Genomic DNA, 19,482 nt, shown 5'->3' on the forward strand with positions numbered 1-19,482 from the left:
TGATTTCTACAGCTTATGTCTAGCAATTATGATTCCTTGACATTTTGTGATTAGTATCTTTACCAACCACACTCACCTAGGTTGTATTGTTAGTAAAACCCTTTACATAATTGAGGTTTTTGCACTGGGCTATCCAGTTCATTTGCTCATCTACTAAAGTAGGTAAGAGCAAGACAGTTATACAGAAAATATTTTGGAAGTATAAATCAGCTAAAGTGTCAATGAACTTTTCTGAAAGTAATTTGACTTAAAAAACAAAAATGCGGGTTTTATTAGTCAACTACAGTCACGATACAATCATCATAGACTTCCCCTTCTGTATTCATCCCACCGAACACAAAGCAGAGCAGTGAGTCAGTCTGACTTTTCTCATGTGAGTCACCACCTTGGGTCACTCCTTTGTCAGTGGAATCCCCTTTCTCAGATTGACAGTTTAGAGCGACAGGATTTGAATCTTCTTCCTCAGAAGTGCACATCACTGGCCATGGAATGATACACATGGAATGGTCCAATCGTCCAGGGGGTAGAAAAGTATCAAATTTAAGTAAGGTCCAATGCTGCTTTTCTGTGTTGGGGGAGGGGGAAGAAACAAACCAAAAAAGCTCTGTGTTAGCAAATTTCCAGAAATGCTCAGTGATTTGCTTTATCTCCTGAGCCTTAAAAGAAATAGGAAATAAAAAGAACAACAAAAAAATAATGGCTGTCTTACTGATTCGATGATGTCATTCCCTAAAAATTTGGTTTTCATTCCCTTGGATTTAGATGCAGAAGGACCAAACCGAAAAACCAAAGCACTGTGGTACTTTTCACAAAAACAGTCACATTTGTTTGTAGAGACCCACAGGGAACACCTGCTCACCTATGTGATATTGGTACATTGTGTCCAGTGCTCCTGTGGGAGTCATCCCTCCGAAAATGTACAGGTGTTTCCCGACAGCCACAGCTGAGTGGGCAGCACAGCCTGGGGGAGCTGTCCCAGTGGGACTTAGTTTCTGCCACTTCATGTCACCTGCCAGGAGAAAGACACTGGGCATACTATGGCCTGGAATGTGGTTTCGAACCTATCTCAGATTCCTGCAGTTCACAAACCAATCACTGAACGTCATTGACTAGGAGCTCTCTCTCGAGGTAATTCAGCAAGGTTAGGGTGTATAGAAATTAATTAGGGGAACTTGAAATCTTGTTTGGGTCGTCTACAGAAGGAGGAATCTGTAGTTTTTTATTTTTTAGTTTTATTTAGTTTTAGAGAGAGGGGAAGGGAGGGAGAAAGAGGGAAACATCGACGTGAAAAAAACATTATTGGTTGCCTCTTACATGCCCCCAAATGGGAACGGGTAACTCAGGCATGTGCCCTGACTGGGAATTGAACCGGCGACCTTTAGGTTTGCAGGCAGGCACTCAGTCCACTTAGTCACACCAGCCAGGGCATCCCAGGTGATTCTGATGTAGATGGTCTTCAGAGCACACTAAGGAAGGTGATACTACCTTTGGTGACCATCACTATTAGCTATTTTGGAGCCCATAGGTAGGTAAGTTTTCATGTATGTGCACGTGTGTGCATGTTTTAAATGCTAACAGTTCTTTAGAAAGCAACTTTGAGAAAAGAGATGTCTGAGATCCCACAGCTAACAAGTAGCAGAGTTAGACTTGTATTCAGGTCTGACCCCAAAACCTGTGTTTTCTATACTGTAACTTGCTGCCTCAGCACCTACTCCCAACCTATTTCTGCAGGGATATTTGCATCTTTTCAAACACGCATTTAAATGAGGCAGGATATCACTGGATATTAGGTTTAGAGAACTATGTGCATTAAAAAGAGGAAGTAGTTCCTCAGCACAAAAGGACTTTTCTTTTTGAAAATAAGCATTCAAACCTCTTTTGACTGCCTATAAGAAATGCTTCTGTGAAGATTTTTCACCTGTCAATTCAAGGCAGGGGTCCAGAGTTAAAAGGGGAAAATCACCCAGGCCAGCCAAAATTCTAGCCACTGCAGGATTGGTCCCAGCCAGTGTCACCTGGCCTCAGTTGTTACCAAATCAGAGAACCCATCGTTTGGCAAGGTAGCTGGATACACTGCCCAGCACTTCTCATGCCTTCTGCCCACTGTTCCAATCCCTGTAGCCTGGGCCAACCCAGAACAAGTTCATTTGTTCGTCCCTCCAGCCCCTAACAGGCATGCACTCATCACACACAACCTGCCAGACACTGTGCTAAGTGCTAGACATACAATAGGGAACAAAAGAGACGAAGTCCCTGCTCTAAGGGAGCTCACAGTCTGAAAGAACGACCCGGGATGAGTCTGGGCTCTCCAGGGCATGTCAGCCCTTCAGACACTTTAAGACAATTCTCATGTTGTTTTCTCTAACTTTCCTCTTCCAAGTGTTTTTCAACTATGTAGCATGATAGTTCTGGTCGCCCACCTCCAGACACACCCTAGAAGTTGTCCATGCCTCTCCTGGGCATGGAGTTAATGGCTAATGTCTGAAAGAAATCCAGCTGGGGAACACAAAGTATAATGAATTTTAATGAAAGTGCCGGTTTGTTGCAAGAGGAAGAGATAATAGCTAGGTACATAGCAAATGCTCAGGAAACAACTGCTTTTATTGTTATTATTTATCATTGGTAGTATTCAGGCCATATTTGACAGACTCTAGTGAAGATTCTGCTGGCTGGTCAACTTACCTACACCTAAGATCAAGGCTATATCAAAGCACATTCTCTTTAATTTTAAGCAGATAAGCCCCCATGCCCTCTGCCCAACTTACTGATATCAATGCAATGAAGATCATCATAGAATGTGTCCCCTGCCAAGCCTCCATGGATGAAGAGCTTTGTCCCTGCTGCTACCATCACGTGACCATGCCGGGGAGATGGAGGTTTTCCAAGTGTCTCTGGCTGTGACCACATCAGACTGTCTAGAAAAGTAAATTCATTGACATCAGATGACAAAGCTATGAAACAAGAACACGAGAAATACACCCCAGCCTCACCTCCCAGCAAGGAGAGGTGCTCCAAGCAGAAAGTGACCTTGGGGTCCTTTACTCTGACTTGCCAACTCAATCCAGGCCTCCCCCTCTCTACAGCCTGTACAGCTTCTGCTTGGACACTTCTGGTGCTGGAGAACTCACTGCCTAATACACCTGCCCCTTCTATGGGGCATTAGTAAATCATTTCTTGCTTTGAATTAAAAAAGACCTTCCTTAAGCTTCAACATAGACCTGCCACAGTTAAAAACAATGAATCTGCTTCTTCTAAGGCAGGCTTTCAGAGTGTTCTTTTATTAAGACAATATCATTAAGTAGGCACTGTTGCTATGTCTCTATACAGATTATCAAAGTAAGGCCTAGAGAGATTAAGTAACTAGGCTTAAATAATACAGAAAGTATATGTCATATCTGGTCCTGAGTCCAGGTCATATGACTTCAAAGTTCATGCTTTCACTGACTAAGATCTAACCTTGCTCCTGCAAAAAGCTGCCAAATGGCATGTATAATTTGAGTCCGCGCACGCGCGCGCATGTGTCTGTCTGTGTTTTAAAATAAACCTAAGGGTTCTTTGTTTTGTTCTGTTTTTAAAATTTTATTTATTATTTTTAGAGAATGGGGTGAGGGGGAGGAAGAGAGAGAGAAAAAAACTTTGATGTGTGAAAGAAACATTGATCAGTTGCCTCTCACATACCCCGAACTGGGGACCTGGCCTGAAACCCAGGCATGTGCCTTGACTGGGAATTGAACCAGAGACCTTTTGGTTTGCAGGAGGGTGCCAATCCACTGAGCCACATTAGCCAGGGCTTTAAGTCTTTATATAATTTCAAAATTCATACATGTTAATATACACTTACATGTTTGATTTATAAATGCATAGTAAAGTCTGGAAGGAGAAATCAGGGACTGTCAACAGTGTATACCTCTATCTGAGAAGTGGGAAAGAAAGGCTAAAGGAAGAACTTTTGCTCTTTTACTTTATACACTATACTGTTCAAATTTTTAAAATTGATTATTTATACTTTTTAAATGCAAATTTTGCTGTGGGAAGAAGATAGCTACTAAGGGTTATACTGTAGAAGCCTAGAAGTGAGACTCTCAGCCAGCATGTCATTTTCTAACCTCTGCTTCCTATATCAGGTAAGCGGTGGACCAGGTAAGTGGCAGCCCCGAGGTGCCCACCCATCCATACCTGCATCAAACACGTGAAGCTTCACATCCTGCACGGGCTGGGCGCCTCTCTCCCCACCCCCAAAGACATACAGCTGGTTTCCAATGACTGCCGACGATGTGTGGAATGTTCTCGGGGAAGGTGGAGGGCTGGTCACCTCTGGCGTAGTCCAGATCCTGGTTTCTGTTCCAGAGAGAAGGGAGGCCCTAAAATACCCAGACTGAGGGGACTCTGACCTTGATTCTGGGGCTGGGCAGGGTCACCTTCCAAACCCCAGCCCTGAAGTGGGACAGCGTAGGTGAAGGCAGTGATGTCGTGCCAAAGTCAAGGATAGGTAGGGGGAGATTCTTAGAATTTGCCCAGGTAGACCCAGGTCCCCAAGACTGAAAAGTCACAAGCACAATTAAGAATGAGGTTGATTTGTTTTGGGAGGCCTTCAAACATCCTGCTTGAGCCCTCCTCTGCTTTGCTGACTCTTGCCCCATGCCATTCACAGGAGCCCAACATCTGCTAAAAGTCATTCCCCACTGGATGCTAGAAAGCAAATGTGCCTCATTTCCCAGGATTTGTGGCCATTAAAAGAAAGTAGGCAGTGTTTTTATGGTTTCAGTAGTAGTAATTAGTCCTCAGTAAATAGTAAGTGCTAAATAAATACAGTGTATTAGTTTTCCATTTTACAGATAAAGGAATTAAGCAGAGATATAGGAAGTCACTTACTTAGGGTAACATGGCTAATAAATGGTTGAGCTGGGATTCAAATTCTGTTTCGCTAGCACCAAGATCTAAGTATTGTCCACTTTTCTGACTTGAGAATACAATTTTATCACCTGGGTGAATGTAGAGAAGCTTATTTCTTTTCAGAAGGAAGTGTGAATTTTATAGAAATGGACGCACTAACTGAGCACCTTCCTTGTGCAGAATCATTGCCCAGAGCACTATGCCATCCCCACTGACCTCACTTAACCCTGCGAGGTGGGCAGAAAGTATCTCCACCGTGCAGACAAGCGAACTGAAGTTCAGAAAACTTAAATCTTTTCCCCAGGGCGCAGCGCTTGTGAATAGCAGGGTAGGGGTTTGAACTCACATCTGTCAAGACTGCCACACTCGCTCTACCATAACACACAAGGAATTATTTCTTGCCTGGCAAATTCTGTGCCTTTTGTTAAAGTCTTCGTCCAATATATAAAGTGACCCATGAATCAACTGTAATATGTGTGGGGCTCAGACATGAACCTGAAGACCAGACAAGTCTCAGACTATATACAAAGCCAAATGAATTGTATGGCTGCAAAACTTGGGGAGCTTTCAGATCCCAAGGTCAGGAGATCCTGGGATGGTATTGCTGCCACGCCAAATACCAGCACAAATAACCACAAAGGAATCCTAAGCCATTTGACAGGCTTGCCTTAGCAACAAAAGCAACTAATGATTCACTTTCATTTTTCATATTTCTTGGGCACGGTGTCAAATTATACTTTCTAGGAGAGAAAAAGGATCTGGTATAAAATCAATCCTTTGACAGAGGCTTTACAAATTCTCAGTGTATTTTATTTAAATAATTGCCATCATTGAAAATCAAAAGGCCGGGGTTCCAGCTGAATTTCCATCTGTCAAACAATAGCTACATCAACCACAACAACCATTATTGAATATTAACCTTGTGCCAGATATTGAGTTAATTTAAATCCTTGCCATACTTAACAGTGTAGGAACTATTACTATCCCAAAGTGACACAGAAGACCAACTATTGTGCAAATAATTCTATTGTTGATAGAGGGAACTGGGCAAGGACTGACTTTCATGTGCAAAAATGTCCAAGTTACTAGCGATTAACAAATGCATGTTTAAACATTCAGATACAAGTTGTTTTGTCTAATCAAATTAGCAGTGTTTAAAAATGATAAACTCAATGTCAGTCAGGAGTAAAACAAGCACTATTAAACACAGCTGGAGGTAAGTTGGAAAAATCTTTCTGAAGAGCAATTGGAGAGCACGTACCAAAAGACTTAAAGTTGTGTTTCACTCAGTTGTTTAAAATTTCTGGGCATGAATTCTAAGACAATAACTTGAAATACAATCTTTGTCTTCTGAACAAGGAGGTTCACTGCACTGCTTTGTTATTTATAATGGCAAAAATCCAAAAATAGCCTGTTAAAAAACAAGAATTACAGTATTGCCATAAAATGGAGTGTCAATGCAGCCATTAGAAATGATGTTAACAAAGCACTGTTGTGAATAGGACATCATTTATGCAGTAATTATGAAATTAAAAGGAAAAAGGTGCAATGATGTAGAGGTTAAATAGTATGAGCTAAGCCTTATAAAAATGCAGAGAAAAGACAGAAGGGAAACACACAAATGCTAAAAGCCTTAATATCATAGGATTGTGGGTGGCTTTTGTTCACTTACACTTTTAAAATATTTTAAAATGAATGTAAATTGTATTTATTTATTCACTTTTATTTATTGATTATTTTGAGTGGGAGGACAGAGAGAGAAACATTGATTCGTTGTTCTACTCATTTATGCATTCATTGGTTGATTCTTGTATGTGCCCCAACAGGAAATTGAACCTGCAAGCTTGGTGTATTGTGATGATGTTCTGACCAACTGAACTACCTGGCCAGGACCTGAATTATATTTATTTAAAAAAAAAAAGAGAGAACAAATTTTTAAGTAATAAAAAGATAAGTCCCCTTCCCATCAGCAGTTCAGCAGCATCTGCTCAGTAGTGATGTTCCTAAATTGCCTCCTCTGTGATAAAACTGCCAATGAGACTAGTCAGGACTTTGCACTTTCTGGCTCACAGAAATATACAGGGAGGATCTAGGTCAGGCACTGTTGACATTTTAGGCCAGGTCATTTGTTATTGTGGGGGGCTGTCCTGTGCATTATGGCATATATAGCAGTATCTCCTCCCACCAGATGTTGGTAGTAAACTGCCCTCCGACCTCTCCAAGCTGGGATAACCAAAACTGTTTCCAGATATGGCCAAATGTCCCCTGGGGAGCACAACTGGCACCCTGATCTAAGTCACAGGGTCTAGCCTGGCTCAGCCACTGATTCCCTAGAGACTTTAGGAGAGGCACTCCCCTTGGATGTGGTTGCCTACTTGGCATAGCTGTCCTCTGAAGTCTCTTCCAGCCTTGCCTTTTAAGAAGCTGATAATGGTACATGTTACTAGGAAAACAAAATGTAATTCTGTTATTTTCAGATTCTGCTAGAAGTTACAATTCCTGTTTTCTATGAGGTCAGCAAAGTTCAATGGAAAATTCGGTATAATCCAAATGGGTTTTGCTTCAGGAAATAAAATTGGAATTTTATTTATTTATTTAAGTAAATAAAATAACCTGTGGCTACTTACCAGGATTCAGAACTTGTAGGCAATTCCGATTTCCTGACTGGTTGGCACCTCCAAACACCCAGATGCTGTGAGGTGTGCAAGAGGGAACGAAGCTGGCATGCTCATACCGGGGCAAGAGGCCCTCGGACGTGGCTAAATTCCACTGGTGTGTTCCTGAAAAACATTTCCCCCAGTTTCTAGACTGGGGCTGCCAACTGCTTTGATTGCTTGGCAAACTTGGGGAAGAGTCATGAAGAGAAGACGGTCAAAAGAATAAGTGAACAACAATCAGGTTACTTGAAGGGAATGTGGTCAAACTCCAAAAAGTTCTATATTAGGCACTTATATTAGGGGACTGTCCACAAACCCTCTTCTATGGAAATTGTGCCCATTTTCCCAACCACAAGGGTAAAAGCCGGAAGACCTGTTTGTACTGCAACACCTTGACTTTCTAGCTTTAGCTGATTGGTTCAAGGGTAGCCACTTGACCCCCAAATGGGCCAATCAGACCCTCCCTCCCAAGAGTTTGGAACTGAAACAAATTCTTGGACTTGGGTGGCCATCTTCCACCACCTGTGGAGAGGCAGAGAATGCCAAAGTATGGAGGAGAGAAGAATGAAACATCTACATTAACAAGCAGGTCTCCCCAGACAGAGTTGGGGAGAAAGAAGATTTTTTTTTTATAGTTTTCCAATTCCTGCTTCCCCTCTCTCCTGAGGTTAGGCTGTATTTTCAGCCCTTGGATTCCTCCTTTTTTTTGCAGGTTTAAAAGAGTTCCTGTTACCCAGAGCTGAATGATTTCTGGCTAAAACAAATTCACAGAATAATAATATCTAACTACTAAATAAGTTATTTTAGTTAGTAAACCACTTACAAAGGACCTTCATGGGCCTATCTTGTTGGATCATTACAACTGCTAAGTAAATCAATGTTACAGGATAATGAAGCCCAGATGGTTGAGAAAGGTTAGCAAGAGTCACAAAGCTAATAAGAGGTGACAACAAAGATATAACTGATCTAGAACTAGAAGAGATTTAGTTCACCTTTGATTGTAGTGCAGGGAATAGAAATTCAAATGCCTACACAGGAGTGGAGGGAATGTGGGAAACTGGAGCCCAAGAGCTCCATCAGTAGGTGGCGGCTTATCTCCAAATAACTGTTGTCATGTAGACATATAGGCCTACTGATGTCGTGTCTTTCAAAATTATCAAGAGAAGCCAAACTACTTCAACTTTTATGTAGACTTCTTCACATTTGGTTGTTAAACAACTCAGATTAAAACAATAATAGCAATGTTACATGCACCTAACAAAAGATGTAAGTCACCAGTTTTCTTCTGCCATTGTGGATAGTACATAGTAGTAACTATTTGTTTATCCATCCATCCATCCATCCATCCATCCATCCATCCATCCATCCAAATACTTATAAAGCACCTACTCTGTGTCAGGTGCTATTGTTAGTGGCTGGGGATACAATGATGGGCAATAAAACCATGTTTCCTGTTTCCAAGGAGCTTATACTCTTAAAGGGAAGACAGATGAGAAGCAACTACATGAGATAAGGGCTGTGAAGAAAGATAAGGATGGGAAGGTATGGCATACTATGAAAATATGGAGGGTGGTTTTATCTTGTGATTTCTATTCAGAAATGTATATTTGATCTTTGTCACTTCCAGGCACTGAGCTCCTAAAACCCTCAGATTTTCCTGAATGGTAAGATCTGTAAAGGTGTCTAATATAACAAGCCCCGGTCAATCACACCTGAGTTTATGTTAATGAGATGACTTATGAAAGCCATGAAGGATGAGGCTGGTTGCCAAGGAAACCAACTCTATGATTAGAAGATTGGAACTTTCAGCCCCAGCCCCTGCCTCCACCTCTGCCACCTGTACTTCTGACTGACTGGCTATAAATCAGTTTCCCATGATCCCCTTTCATCAGGTTCAATTAACTTATAAGAGCAAGTCAGAGAACTCAAAAAAACATGCTACTCGATCACCAGTTTATTGTAAAAGGGTATACTAACTCAGGAAAAGCCAAATGGAAGAGATGCGTAGGGCAAGGTACATAGGACCAGCAGTGGTGCTTCCATGCCCTCTCCAGGTGCACCTCTCTCCCCACATTTCCATGTTCACCACCAGAAGCTCTCTGAACCCTGTCCTTTTGGGGTTTTATGAAGGTTTCATTACATAGCCATGATTGACTAGATCACTGGCCACTGGCAATTGATTCAACTTCTGGCCCCTCTCCCCTCCCTATGGGTGTGTGTGAGGAGGGGGGATGTGGGGGAGGGTATTACTGCAAGTTCCAACCCTCTAATCACCACGTTGGGTCTCCTGGTGATGAGCCCACATCCTTAGGCACTTTCCAAAAGTCACTTCATTAATATAAAAGACACTTAGCACTCTCAATATTTAAGAAATTCCAAGGGTTTGGGAGTTGTGATTACTTGGATATGTAGATGGGAGAGGGGATGGAATCATCAGTGTCTCCCAGATAAATATTTAATAAATAAATGGCTGGATGTCCAGAGGTCCATACAAACTCTTTCCCCCAAAACAAGGATGTACTTGTTGGGTGGATGTGTTCCAGGGGTCTGCTGAGATCTTAGGGGTCTCTCAGTGTTTATGTTCTCAGAGGAAAACCCTGCAGTCTGGTCTGAACTGGGGTTCCTAGGAATGCTCTGGTCACAGCCAGCAGCACAAAGCCCTGCTCTCTGGTCATGGGGCACGTGCTCCGCAGCTGCTGGTCTTACCCAGATCCATGGTGTGCACATCTGAGAAGCTCCTGTTTGGATCTGCTCCCCCAACAATGAAGACCTTCCCTCTCTTGGCATCACCAGCTGGGGGTAAATACAAGCAGCTGTGGCCAACCCGAGCACATGGGCTGTCTCCAGCGGGGGTCAAGGTGTACCTGTCAAAAGAAGGATGTGTTCAGGAGGCCTGAGCAGAGAATAAACGCAGCAGTGTGTTTTTTCCATTCCTCATGAAATTTGCATAAGAATAAAGGGTCTTACACAGACACAGACACTTTAAATTGTATCCACAAAACATCATTTCCCTGACTAATAATAACACCCTCCATTTGCACATAAACTTTGACTTTTCAATTTTGTCACTACTTTTATCTTACATTAACCTAACAGTGATGCACTAGGGCAGTAACTGTCCCCATCTGGTAAGGAGAGAAACTGAGGTTCAGAAATTTTCAGTGGTGTGTCTGAGCACAGTTTGTGAATTCAGACAGACCTAGTTCAAGTCACAGTTCAGGTGCTTTCTAGATGTGTGACCTTGTGGAAGTCACGTAACGTTTCTGAACCAAAGTTTCATTATTTGGTTAGGATAGCAATAGTTCCTACCTGTAAAGAGTAAGATGAAGTCTTGTAACAGTGGAGGAAAAAACTCAGTAAATGGTGGCTAGAACTTTGTGTGCAATCACACAGAAACCTATGATCCCAACGCTCCTGCCACTAGCCAGAGATGCTTCCCATTGTCAAGTAATATTTTCCAGGGTTTACTAATTTTAAGAGCTTTTCCAATTACTCCTAAAGTTCGACCCGATGGAAGCCAGAGCTAAGCCTTTGAAAAAGTCAAGTACAGGATCCAGTCATTCCACAGACTAAAGTTATTCTGAATTATGACTGACAAAGTATACTTCAGGCTTCCTGGTTGGAAAGGATAATTCTGCAGCTATTTTTGAGGCCCTGTCTTATCTGACCTCTCTGGTTTCCCCCTCCTTCTTGTACCTTCTCCTTACCTAGCTGTCCCACTCCCTTTCCTTTTGGTTCTCTACCCACTTTTCTGGCTGCTCTTTCTGTTTCCTTCTCTGACTCCTTTCCCTGCCCACCTTCTCCTAACCCTCAGTACCCTTAGATTGTCTTGTCCTCAGTCTCTGTTTGCTTGCCTGATCAATTTTACCTATACTGGGGAGATCTGATTACCACTCATCTATATACAAAGTCTGTCCAGAAAAAGTCCAGTCATTGTTAATATAACAAGAACGGTCTGCGAGACATGGATGTAACCTGCCAGTCAAGGAGAGTAGACTCGAATGCACATGCATGAACAATGACGATTTCACTGTACTAGGCAGTGAGGGCAGTAGATGCCATTCAGTGAGCATGTGTATTGTGTGGCCATCACATTCAAAATAACTGACTTAGCAGAGCAACGAATCTGCATCAAATTTTTCATTAAGTTGAATGTTCCTCCAAGGAGACTATTTGGATGATTCAGAAGGCCGCAGCGATGGGCAACTGATGATTGGCAGCTTCATCACAACAAGGTACCCATTCATGCATCATGTCTCGTGCAGAGTTTTTTGGCGAAACACCAAATCACATAGGTGACTCAACACCCCTACAGCCTAGATTTGGTGGCCTGAGACTTCTGGCTTTTCCCAAAACTAAAATCACCTTTGAAAGGAAAGAGATTTCAGACCACCGATGAGATTCAGGAAAATACTAAGGGGCAGCTGATGGCGATGGGGAGAACTGTGTGAGGTCCCAAGGTGCCTACTTTGAAGGAGTCTGAGGTGTCATTGTCCTAGGTACAATGTTTCTTGTATCTTGTATTTTCTTCAGTAAGTGTCTCTATTTTTCATATTACATGGCTGGATACTAAAATCTCTTTCTTTTCCAGATCTCTCTTCTGAGGTTCAGATTCAGATCCAATTACCACCTGAATAATTGCTAACAATATACCATGCATGCTTTCACCAGTTTCACTTAATCTGCATAAAACCCTTCTGAGGACAGTTCTATTAACATCATCTGAGTTTTACAACTGAGGACCCAAGGCTTAAAAAGGTTAAATAATTACCCAAGAACAAATAGCATCCAGATAGGTAGTGAATAAGATTAAAAAAAAATAATAATTCATGCCTTCAGCGCCCTTAGGAACTAGTTGAGAAGAGAAACGTTAAACAGATAATTTCACAAATATGTTTCAACTGCACCATAAAGGAGTAAAGGGTATACAGTATTAGAACATATCATAGGGGCACCTTATTCTGTAAGGATAGGTGGGGGAGGACAGTCAGAGAAGGCTTCCTGAAGCAGCACCATTTGCACTGAAATCTGATGTATGAGTAGATGCTAGTTGGGCAAAGAGAGGCATGAAAGACAAAGGGAAGGAGTGATCCAGGTAGAGAGACCAGCACAATACAGTTCCTGAGTGGGACAGCGTAAGGCATGTTAAGGAAGCGACAGAGAACAAAGGATGAGTACAGGGATTTGAGGTTGAAAAGACAGCCAGGGACAATCATGCAGGGCCCGGTGGGCCATTTTAAGGACATTCGTAAGGACATCCCTTTTAAGGCCAACAAGGAGGCAGAAAGAGATTTTAAATGAGGGAATGCCATGATCAGGTTTATGCTGTGTAGAGAGCAAGACTGGACACAGGGGAAGCCACACCGAAGACTCTCTTCCAAGGTCCTGCTTCAGCACTGCCCCCTTTCTACAGCCTTGTGTGGGCCCTGCTTCGGCACCGGTCACATTTCATCACCATCACCTGCTTCGTCCGTCCGTCCGTAGCCCCAACCACAGTGATACTATTCACCTTTGTATGCTCGGCACCTACACAGCAGCTGCCCCTGTCAGGTCGGTGTTAATTGTTGAATGAAGGGTTGACTGAGCAAGCAGCCAAGAAACAGTGAAGCCAGTTTAATGCAAATCTTATTCCCTGAAAATCTTAAAAATGAGTCTCAGCTTGTAGGGGGAAGACATTGTTGAAGCTGAGGATGCCAGATGGCCGGTGCCTTCCTCTTTCTGGTAAATGGATTTTAATAAAATCAACATCTGCTCTGATAATTGTTGCCCTGCTATCTTTCCTCTGAAGACCTTCTCAGACAGTTTGAGTCTAATTACCAGAAACTGCAAACAGTTTCATCTCTCCCCTTTTTCATAGATGTGTAAGTATGTTAGTAAACTACTTATAAATGAAGCAAAAACTTATGTTTTTTTCCATCTGAATCCTTCTTTACAAACCATGTTGCTTTCCTGGGCTTGTCTCCAGGCTCCAAGACTGGCAGCTGCTTCATGGTGTCCTACATACAAGAAAGAAAGGCACTTTTTAGACATTTATGATTATCTTCTACCTAGAACACAGAACAAATTAGGTTACTGCCCTCATTAAAACCTTACCTGTTGATATACCAATTTCTAGGACCTGATGGATTTGAATAAGCATTACCAACCTTTGGATATGTTATATTGGGGAGGCAAATATAACACAACTTTCTTAACACAATTACAAAAGTGTTTTGGCTAAAGTTTTCTGTGTACCTGTAATTTTCATGGTGAAGTGGCGTATATCAAAATAAATTCTCAGAGGTCACGCTTATGTTTATCAAAAGATAAAACCCTTTAGGCCCTGGCTGGCGTGGCTCAGTGGATTGCGTGCCGGCCTGTGAACCGAAGGGCTGCCAGTTCCATTCCCAGTGAGGGCACACGCCTGCGTTGCAGGCCAGGTCCCCAGTGCAGGGTGTGGGAGAGGCAACTGATTATGTATCCCTCACACATCGATGTTTCTCTCCCTCTTTCTCCCTCCCTTTCCCTCTCTGTAAACATAAATAAATGCAACCTTCACAAAAAAATATAACACCTTTTAAAAGGCAGAGAAATACTGAACTCCAGGATAAATCCTGGCCTTATCATCACATTAAAAGATTTCTGGTCTCAATCTTCTTTTCAGGAACTTACTTCCAGTTTCTTGCTATAGTCGTTCTTGCTATATTTATTGTTCCTCTAACATGTCAAGCCCTTTTATAACTTTCATTCCCTGCTGCTTCCCCTGCCTGAAATGTTCCTTCCCTTCCTGCCAACTAGCAAACTCCTAGTCAGCCTCCACAGCTCCTTTCCAATGAACCATCCTTGGTTAACATCCTCAAATTACTTTCTTCTCCCTCAGAAGGTATCTATTATGCCACCATCATTACAGAGATCATCCTGAGTATAATTAGCCAGGCTAAAGTTTCTAGACTAGAATCTAGACTAACTTCCACTAGACTCAATTCCAAGCGAGCTAGGCCTGTAGGATTCCTTCAGAGAAGCTACCTATAGCCTGGGCAGAGTAGAAGCGAGGGATGACTGAATGAAGAAAATGAGTAAGATTTCTGGGAAATGAATGGATAAATCCAACCTTGGCCTAAGCCACTGACTACTGTCCGCAAAGCCTAAAAGCTCAGTGGGATAAACTTCGCGTGGGCGGAGATACCCCTCTGTGCCATCCCCGCGTGGCAACGACAGGGGGTGGGAGACACGGTCAGGAGAGAACACGCAGGCTCATTTCGGTCCATGTGCCCGGGCCAAAGCCGAAGGAGGGCCTCCCCATCCGACCGAGGCCCACTCCCCAAAAGGATACGGCCACCCCCGTCCCAGGCCCGCGTCGGGTGACCCCCAGCCCCAGACCGCATTACCTGCGGCGGCTTAGGCCAGTCCCGGGCCGTGGCTCCGCCCCTGGTGGGGCGGGGCTTGGGCCTCGGCTCCGTCCTAGACCCGGAAGAGCGAGACAGCCAACCGCTCCCCTCCTCCCTGGCTTCCAGGGATCGCCCTTAAAGAGGTCGGGAAGGGGGTCTGCGAGCCTGGGGTGCACTTTCGGGGAACCAGATAGGTCGGCCGTTCTCGGGGTCTAACCTGCCCGCGGAGTCAATAAACCCGGGCTGCAGGGAAAGGATTTACCAGAGAAATGCCGGGGGTTGGGTGTCTACTAGATTGACCCAATTCTGGGTTATCTAAAAGGGGCTAGGATGTTTTCAGTTCCAGCGGCTGTTAGAATGGTTTCTGAAAGGGAAAAATCTCCCTGTTCAGTCTTTAGGCCAATTCAGGCTTTGGCGCCTTAAACGGCTGACTCATTCCAGAATCAGACGTGTAACTATGTCAGGCACTATGGTGAACCAGACAAACAAGGGTCCTGGCCTCCTGAATGGAGTTCACAGTCGAACTAGAGAGATTAAACAGGAAAATAACTAGGCACATTTGTAAAAAAAAAAGTGCAAGAAATAAAAAATTCATCAAAGCATCTGTTCTTGGGGAAGTGACTTTTCTTTGGGCCTCAGTGCCACCCCTGTAAGATGGAGCTAAGATTTGTCACAAGGTTCTGATGGGGAATACATGAGCTAATGTATACGAAGTGCTCAGTGCCCAGCTGCTGGTGCAGAGCTGCTCCTCTGTGAAGTGTAATGCTATGCTTCGCTATTCACCAACTCTAGGCACCAGTCCTGAGTGGGAAGTGTTCATGTGCGTTATTCCTGGTCTCCATAGGTTCTCTGTAGCTTTCCTCAAAATGAAGAGGTGGCTCACCTATGTCTGTGTTTTAGAGAACCCCACAATCTCTTAGGAAGGCTGAGGCCAGTAACCTAGGAAATACAGGAAACAGCTGAGGAAGGAAAGGGGCGCTCTGAAGTACAGAGGTATGGTAACATAGTGGGAAGAAGACAGACACACTTGACTTCAAATATGGACTCCAACACTAACCATCTAACCCTGACATTTGGCAAGTTCTTACCTTCTCCCAGCCCTAGTTTCCTCATCTCTACCACAGGAATAGAAATACCTACCTTACAGAGGGAGCAGTTGAGAGGATTGGATAGTACAGGTGAAAAACCAACTTGGTCAATGTTTTAGCAACTTGAAACCATAATGAAAATGTATTGATTCATGAAGTGGAGTCTGAGGTTTGCAGCTCTCCTCACTGTTCAAATTTCCTATTTCAAACACCTGGAGTCTTTGTGAATTCCCATATTAATGAGAAAACCTCCACTGAATGTCTGCCAAAGAGGAGTTTAGGAGTATTCAGTTCTTCTCTCCTTCCTCAAAGACACCCAAGGCCAGGTTGCCTCTGCTGTATGTCTGTGTGCTTGTAGACAGAGATTTCTGCTCAGAGCTGCAGAAAGCTGTGACATCCCATGTCTTTTGGCTAAATCCATTTCAAGGTGCCATGCTGGAGTTGCGCATAAAAATTAGAGGAGGTTTGTGAGCAAAAGAGCAACCAGTTTTAATTAAAAGACTTAGGCTTTTAGACTACAAATCACATTCAGAAGGTGCTGGAAATAGCTTTTGAGGTCTACATTTATAATGGAAATCAAGGCGTAGAGAAATTAAAATGACTAACACATAAATGGCAAAACCAGGAGTCTGTATCTTCTGCTTTGTGCAAGGCAGACTGATAACATATTCCAGTTAGCAAACTCTGCACAGTCTTTGTAACAGATCACCCAATGTGTCTATCAACTCTTCGGAGAACTCACCCAGTACTCAGGGATGGTTCCTTCTCTTTGCTCTGGATGTCAACAGTGACATTCATCAAATGAGGGGGTTCTGCAGGATGGAGCTTCTTACTGCCAGCTGTTTTGGTAATGTGAGGACTGCCACCTGTTTTCACTGGTAGGGGTTACCGTCTGCTTTCATTACCTATCTGTTCACTGACTCATCAGCAAGGAAAGTAATGATGCTCGTGACAACTTGCTTTCAAGCATTTTATTTGTCCTCCTTCCCAATTTTGAGAAAGTATTTTGAGTAGGACTCATTCCCAGTTACTGAGGTTCAGAGATTAAAAAGTGATTTGCTAGCTTTCCAAAGAGGACTATAATTTTTAAAAAATGTCAAACAAGAGTAGCATCTTTTCTTCACTTGGATTTTTTTTTTCCTCCAAGAAACCCTGAGCATATTCTCCCTCTAAAGTCTTCAATTTTACTTCTTCAGAAAGACCTTGTTTGGCCCACCCAATACTGAGGACTAACATGTTGCACTCACTCTGTACATGACATTGTTTTAAGCCCTTTCCATATATTAATTCTACTAAAATTCAGTACAAGCCCTTAAGGTAAGTATTATTCTTATCATCTTCATAGGAGTTAGGTACTGTTATTACAGCTTCCATATTGGAGCTAATAAATTACTGCACAGAAAGGATCAATAACTTTGCCAATGTCACATGGTTAGTAATAGATTTGAACTCTGGCTATTTGGTGCTAGAGTCTGCATGCTTTACCTCCACTATATTGCCAACCTAAAGTAGGGCTCTTCCCTATTTTTTAACTCACAGTTCCACCTCTTTCCCTTTTTAGCACTAATCACACTTTGCATCTAATCATTTTTTTCATTTATATGTTTATTGTTTGTCTCCCCTATCAGACTGTAAGCCCCATGAGGGCAGGGATCATATTGTTCTTACTCACATCACAGGTACTATATAACTATTTGTTGAATGAATTAAGAAATGTACGCTTGTGGGCACCATTCATTCTACAACAAACTTTTATGAATTAATTTTACTTTGAAACACTTTCATGCTTACAGAACAGTTGCAAGAATAATACAAAGAACACCCAGAGACCTCATTAAATTTTAGCCAAATGTCCCCAAAATACACTTTAGGGCAAGAGGATCCAGTCCAAGGCCACTTGAACAACAAATATATATTGAGAACTTGATACTATTTGCTTATAAGACTCCTAATTGATCTCTCAGCTGCAACCATTTCCTCCTAGTCTCATACAGCACCAGATCCTTCCAAAATAAGTTAGATCATATGACTCCTTTTGCTCAAAACCCTGCAGCTTCTCTGTTATATTAAAAGTAAAAATCAGGAAAAGAAGAAAGTGTTCTTTTCTCTTATCTCCTCTCCTATTCCTCTCACCTTGCTCTAACCACGCCAATCTTCTCGCGATTTCCAAGATTCTAGATATGCTTCCCACTTAGGGCCTCTGCATCAGCTCCTTCTTACAACTTCCCTCTAGTGCCTGCATAACCTCCGACCTCTATGTTGGTCCTTTAAAATGCATCTCCCTTATCCTGTTGGGTTCCTTACCCCCACCACCTAATGCAAAAACCCATAGGGTTAATAATGCTACCAAAAGATGTCTGGTTAGTTTTCCATGAACTGGGTACCATTGTTGGTTCTATCTTTGTTTCCTAAAAAGCACCTAACAGAAAGAAGCCACAAAGGACTCAGATGAGCATGAAAGCTACATTTCCACTAATATTGGCTTTGTCCTCATGTTAATTAAATTATCCCACGAAGAAGGAGAAAATGCACAAGACTGACTCCCCTATTATATAGCACATATAATTCACCTATAAGTAAAAACAAGTTACATTTACAAATAGCTCCTTTGCTTTCCACATACTTTAGTTATTTATTGTTTATGTTCTGTCTCCTCTACTAAAATGTTAGCTATTGGTTGAGGATAGAGATCTTTATCTATTTGGTTTGCTGAATATCCCAAGTGACTACAACTGTACCTGGCACATAACTGGTGTTCAATAAAAGCTGTTAAACGAACTGAATGTTGAGAATATACTAAGTGCCAGGTCCTGTTCTTGGCGCTGAAGGTGCAAGAAAAACTCCCTGACCTGATGAGACTCACACCAAAATGTACTTAAACCCGCTAGACCCGTGTTCCTATATAGGCTCCTTCCACCTATTTCCTTTGAGATTTGGGGCAAGTTACTTAACCCCTCTGAGCACTGCTTTTCTATTAGTCGTTATGAGAATTAAACAGAAAAACAGCATTTATATAGCATTTAGCATAATAACGCTTTACTATGTCCCTCCCTTCCAGCCTGAAAGACTGGTAGCCTGACTTCTCTGCCACAGATTTAGGCAAGGTTTCGCAAGGCCTAGGAGAGGTGCAAACAGGTTACTAAGGCCAGGCTTACCTAATTTTTAACTGAAGGTGTTGGGGTGACAATGTTTAAATGGGTCGAAGTGAGAAACCAGCGAACAGCTAGGGCCACCCACTGCGCCGTTTGGGTCGTAAAACCCTCTCTGGGTCCTCAGAGCTGTACGTCTGGACGAAGGAAACGAGGGGGAAAAAAAAAAAAAAGAGTACCTGGCCGCTACTCAAAACTATAAATCCCAGCCCTCCCCGCGGCAAATAACTACGGGTCCCAGCAGGTTTCATTGTCTGGACCGAAGGGTACCCCTCCGGGCCTGCAGCCTGAGTTCAGCGGGAGAAGGCGAGGGGCGTGCCGAGGCAGC

General features: G+C 42.8%; 1 protein-coding gene across 1 annotated transcript; it reads right to left on the bottom strand.

The window, feature by feature from the left end:
• Positions 1-267: 267 nt before the first annotated feature.
• RABEPK (Rab9 effector protein with kelch motifs) lies at positions 268-14,961 on the bottom strand. Its single transcript, XM_054584879.1, has 8 exons — positions 14,918-14,961; positions 13,488-13,546; positions 10,257-10,414; positions 7,521-7,673; positions 4,177-4,338; positions 2,766-2,915; positions 860-1,009; positions 268-565 (listed from the first exon to the last, which is right to left on the bottom strand). The coding sequence occupies exons 2-8, from the start codon at positions 13,538-13,540 to the stop codon at positions 273-275; spliced, it is 1,119 nt and encodes a 372-aa protein (XP_054440854.1). The 5' UTR covers positions 13,541-13,546; positions 14,918-14,961; the 3' UTR covers positions 268-272.
• Between the last annotated feature and the right edge of the window lie 4,521 nt (positions 14,962-19,482).

This window comes from Pteronotus mesoamericanus, unplaced genomic scaffold (genome assembly GCF_021234165.1).
Source record: "Pteronotus mesoamericanus isolate MK-2021 breed Mesoamerican mustached bat unplaced genomic scaffold, CSHL_Meso_final contig_78, whole genome shotgun sequence".
Lineage (NCBI taxonomy): Eukaryota > Metazoa > Chordata > Mammalia > Chiroptera > Mormoopidae > Pteronotus > Pteronotus mesoamericanus.

Bases quoted from the DNA above. Each gene is read 5' to 3' on its own strand.
- RABEPK (XM_054584879.1), bottom strand. From the start codon at position 13,540: ATGAAGCAGCTGCCAGTCTTGGAGCCTGGAGACAAGCCCAGGAAAGCA. The intron at 10,415-13,487 runs GTTTGTAAAGAA...TTCTTTTGACAG, and splicing joins AAGCCCAGGAAAGCAACATG to GTACACCTTGACCCCCGCTG. The intron at 1,010-2,765 runs GTAAGTTGGGCA...TTCTCCTGGCAG, and splicing joins TCTTCATTGCATTGATATCA to GTGACATGAAGTGGCAGAAA.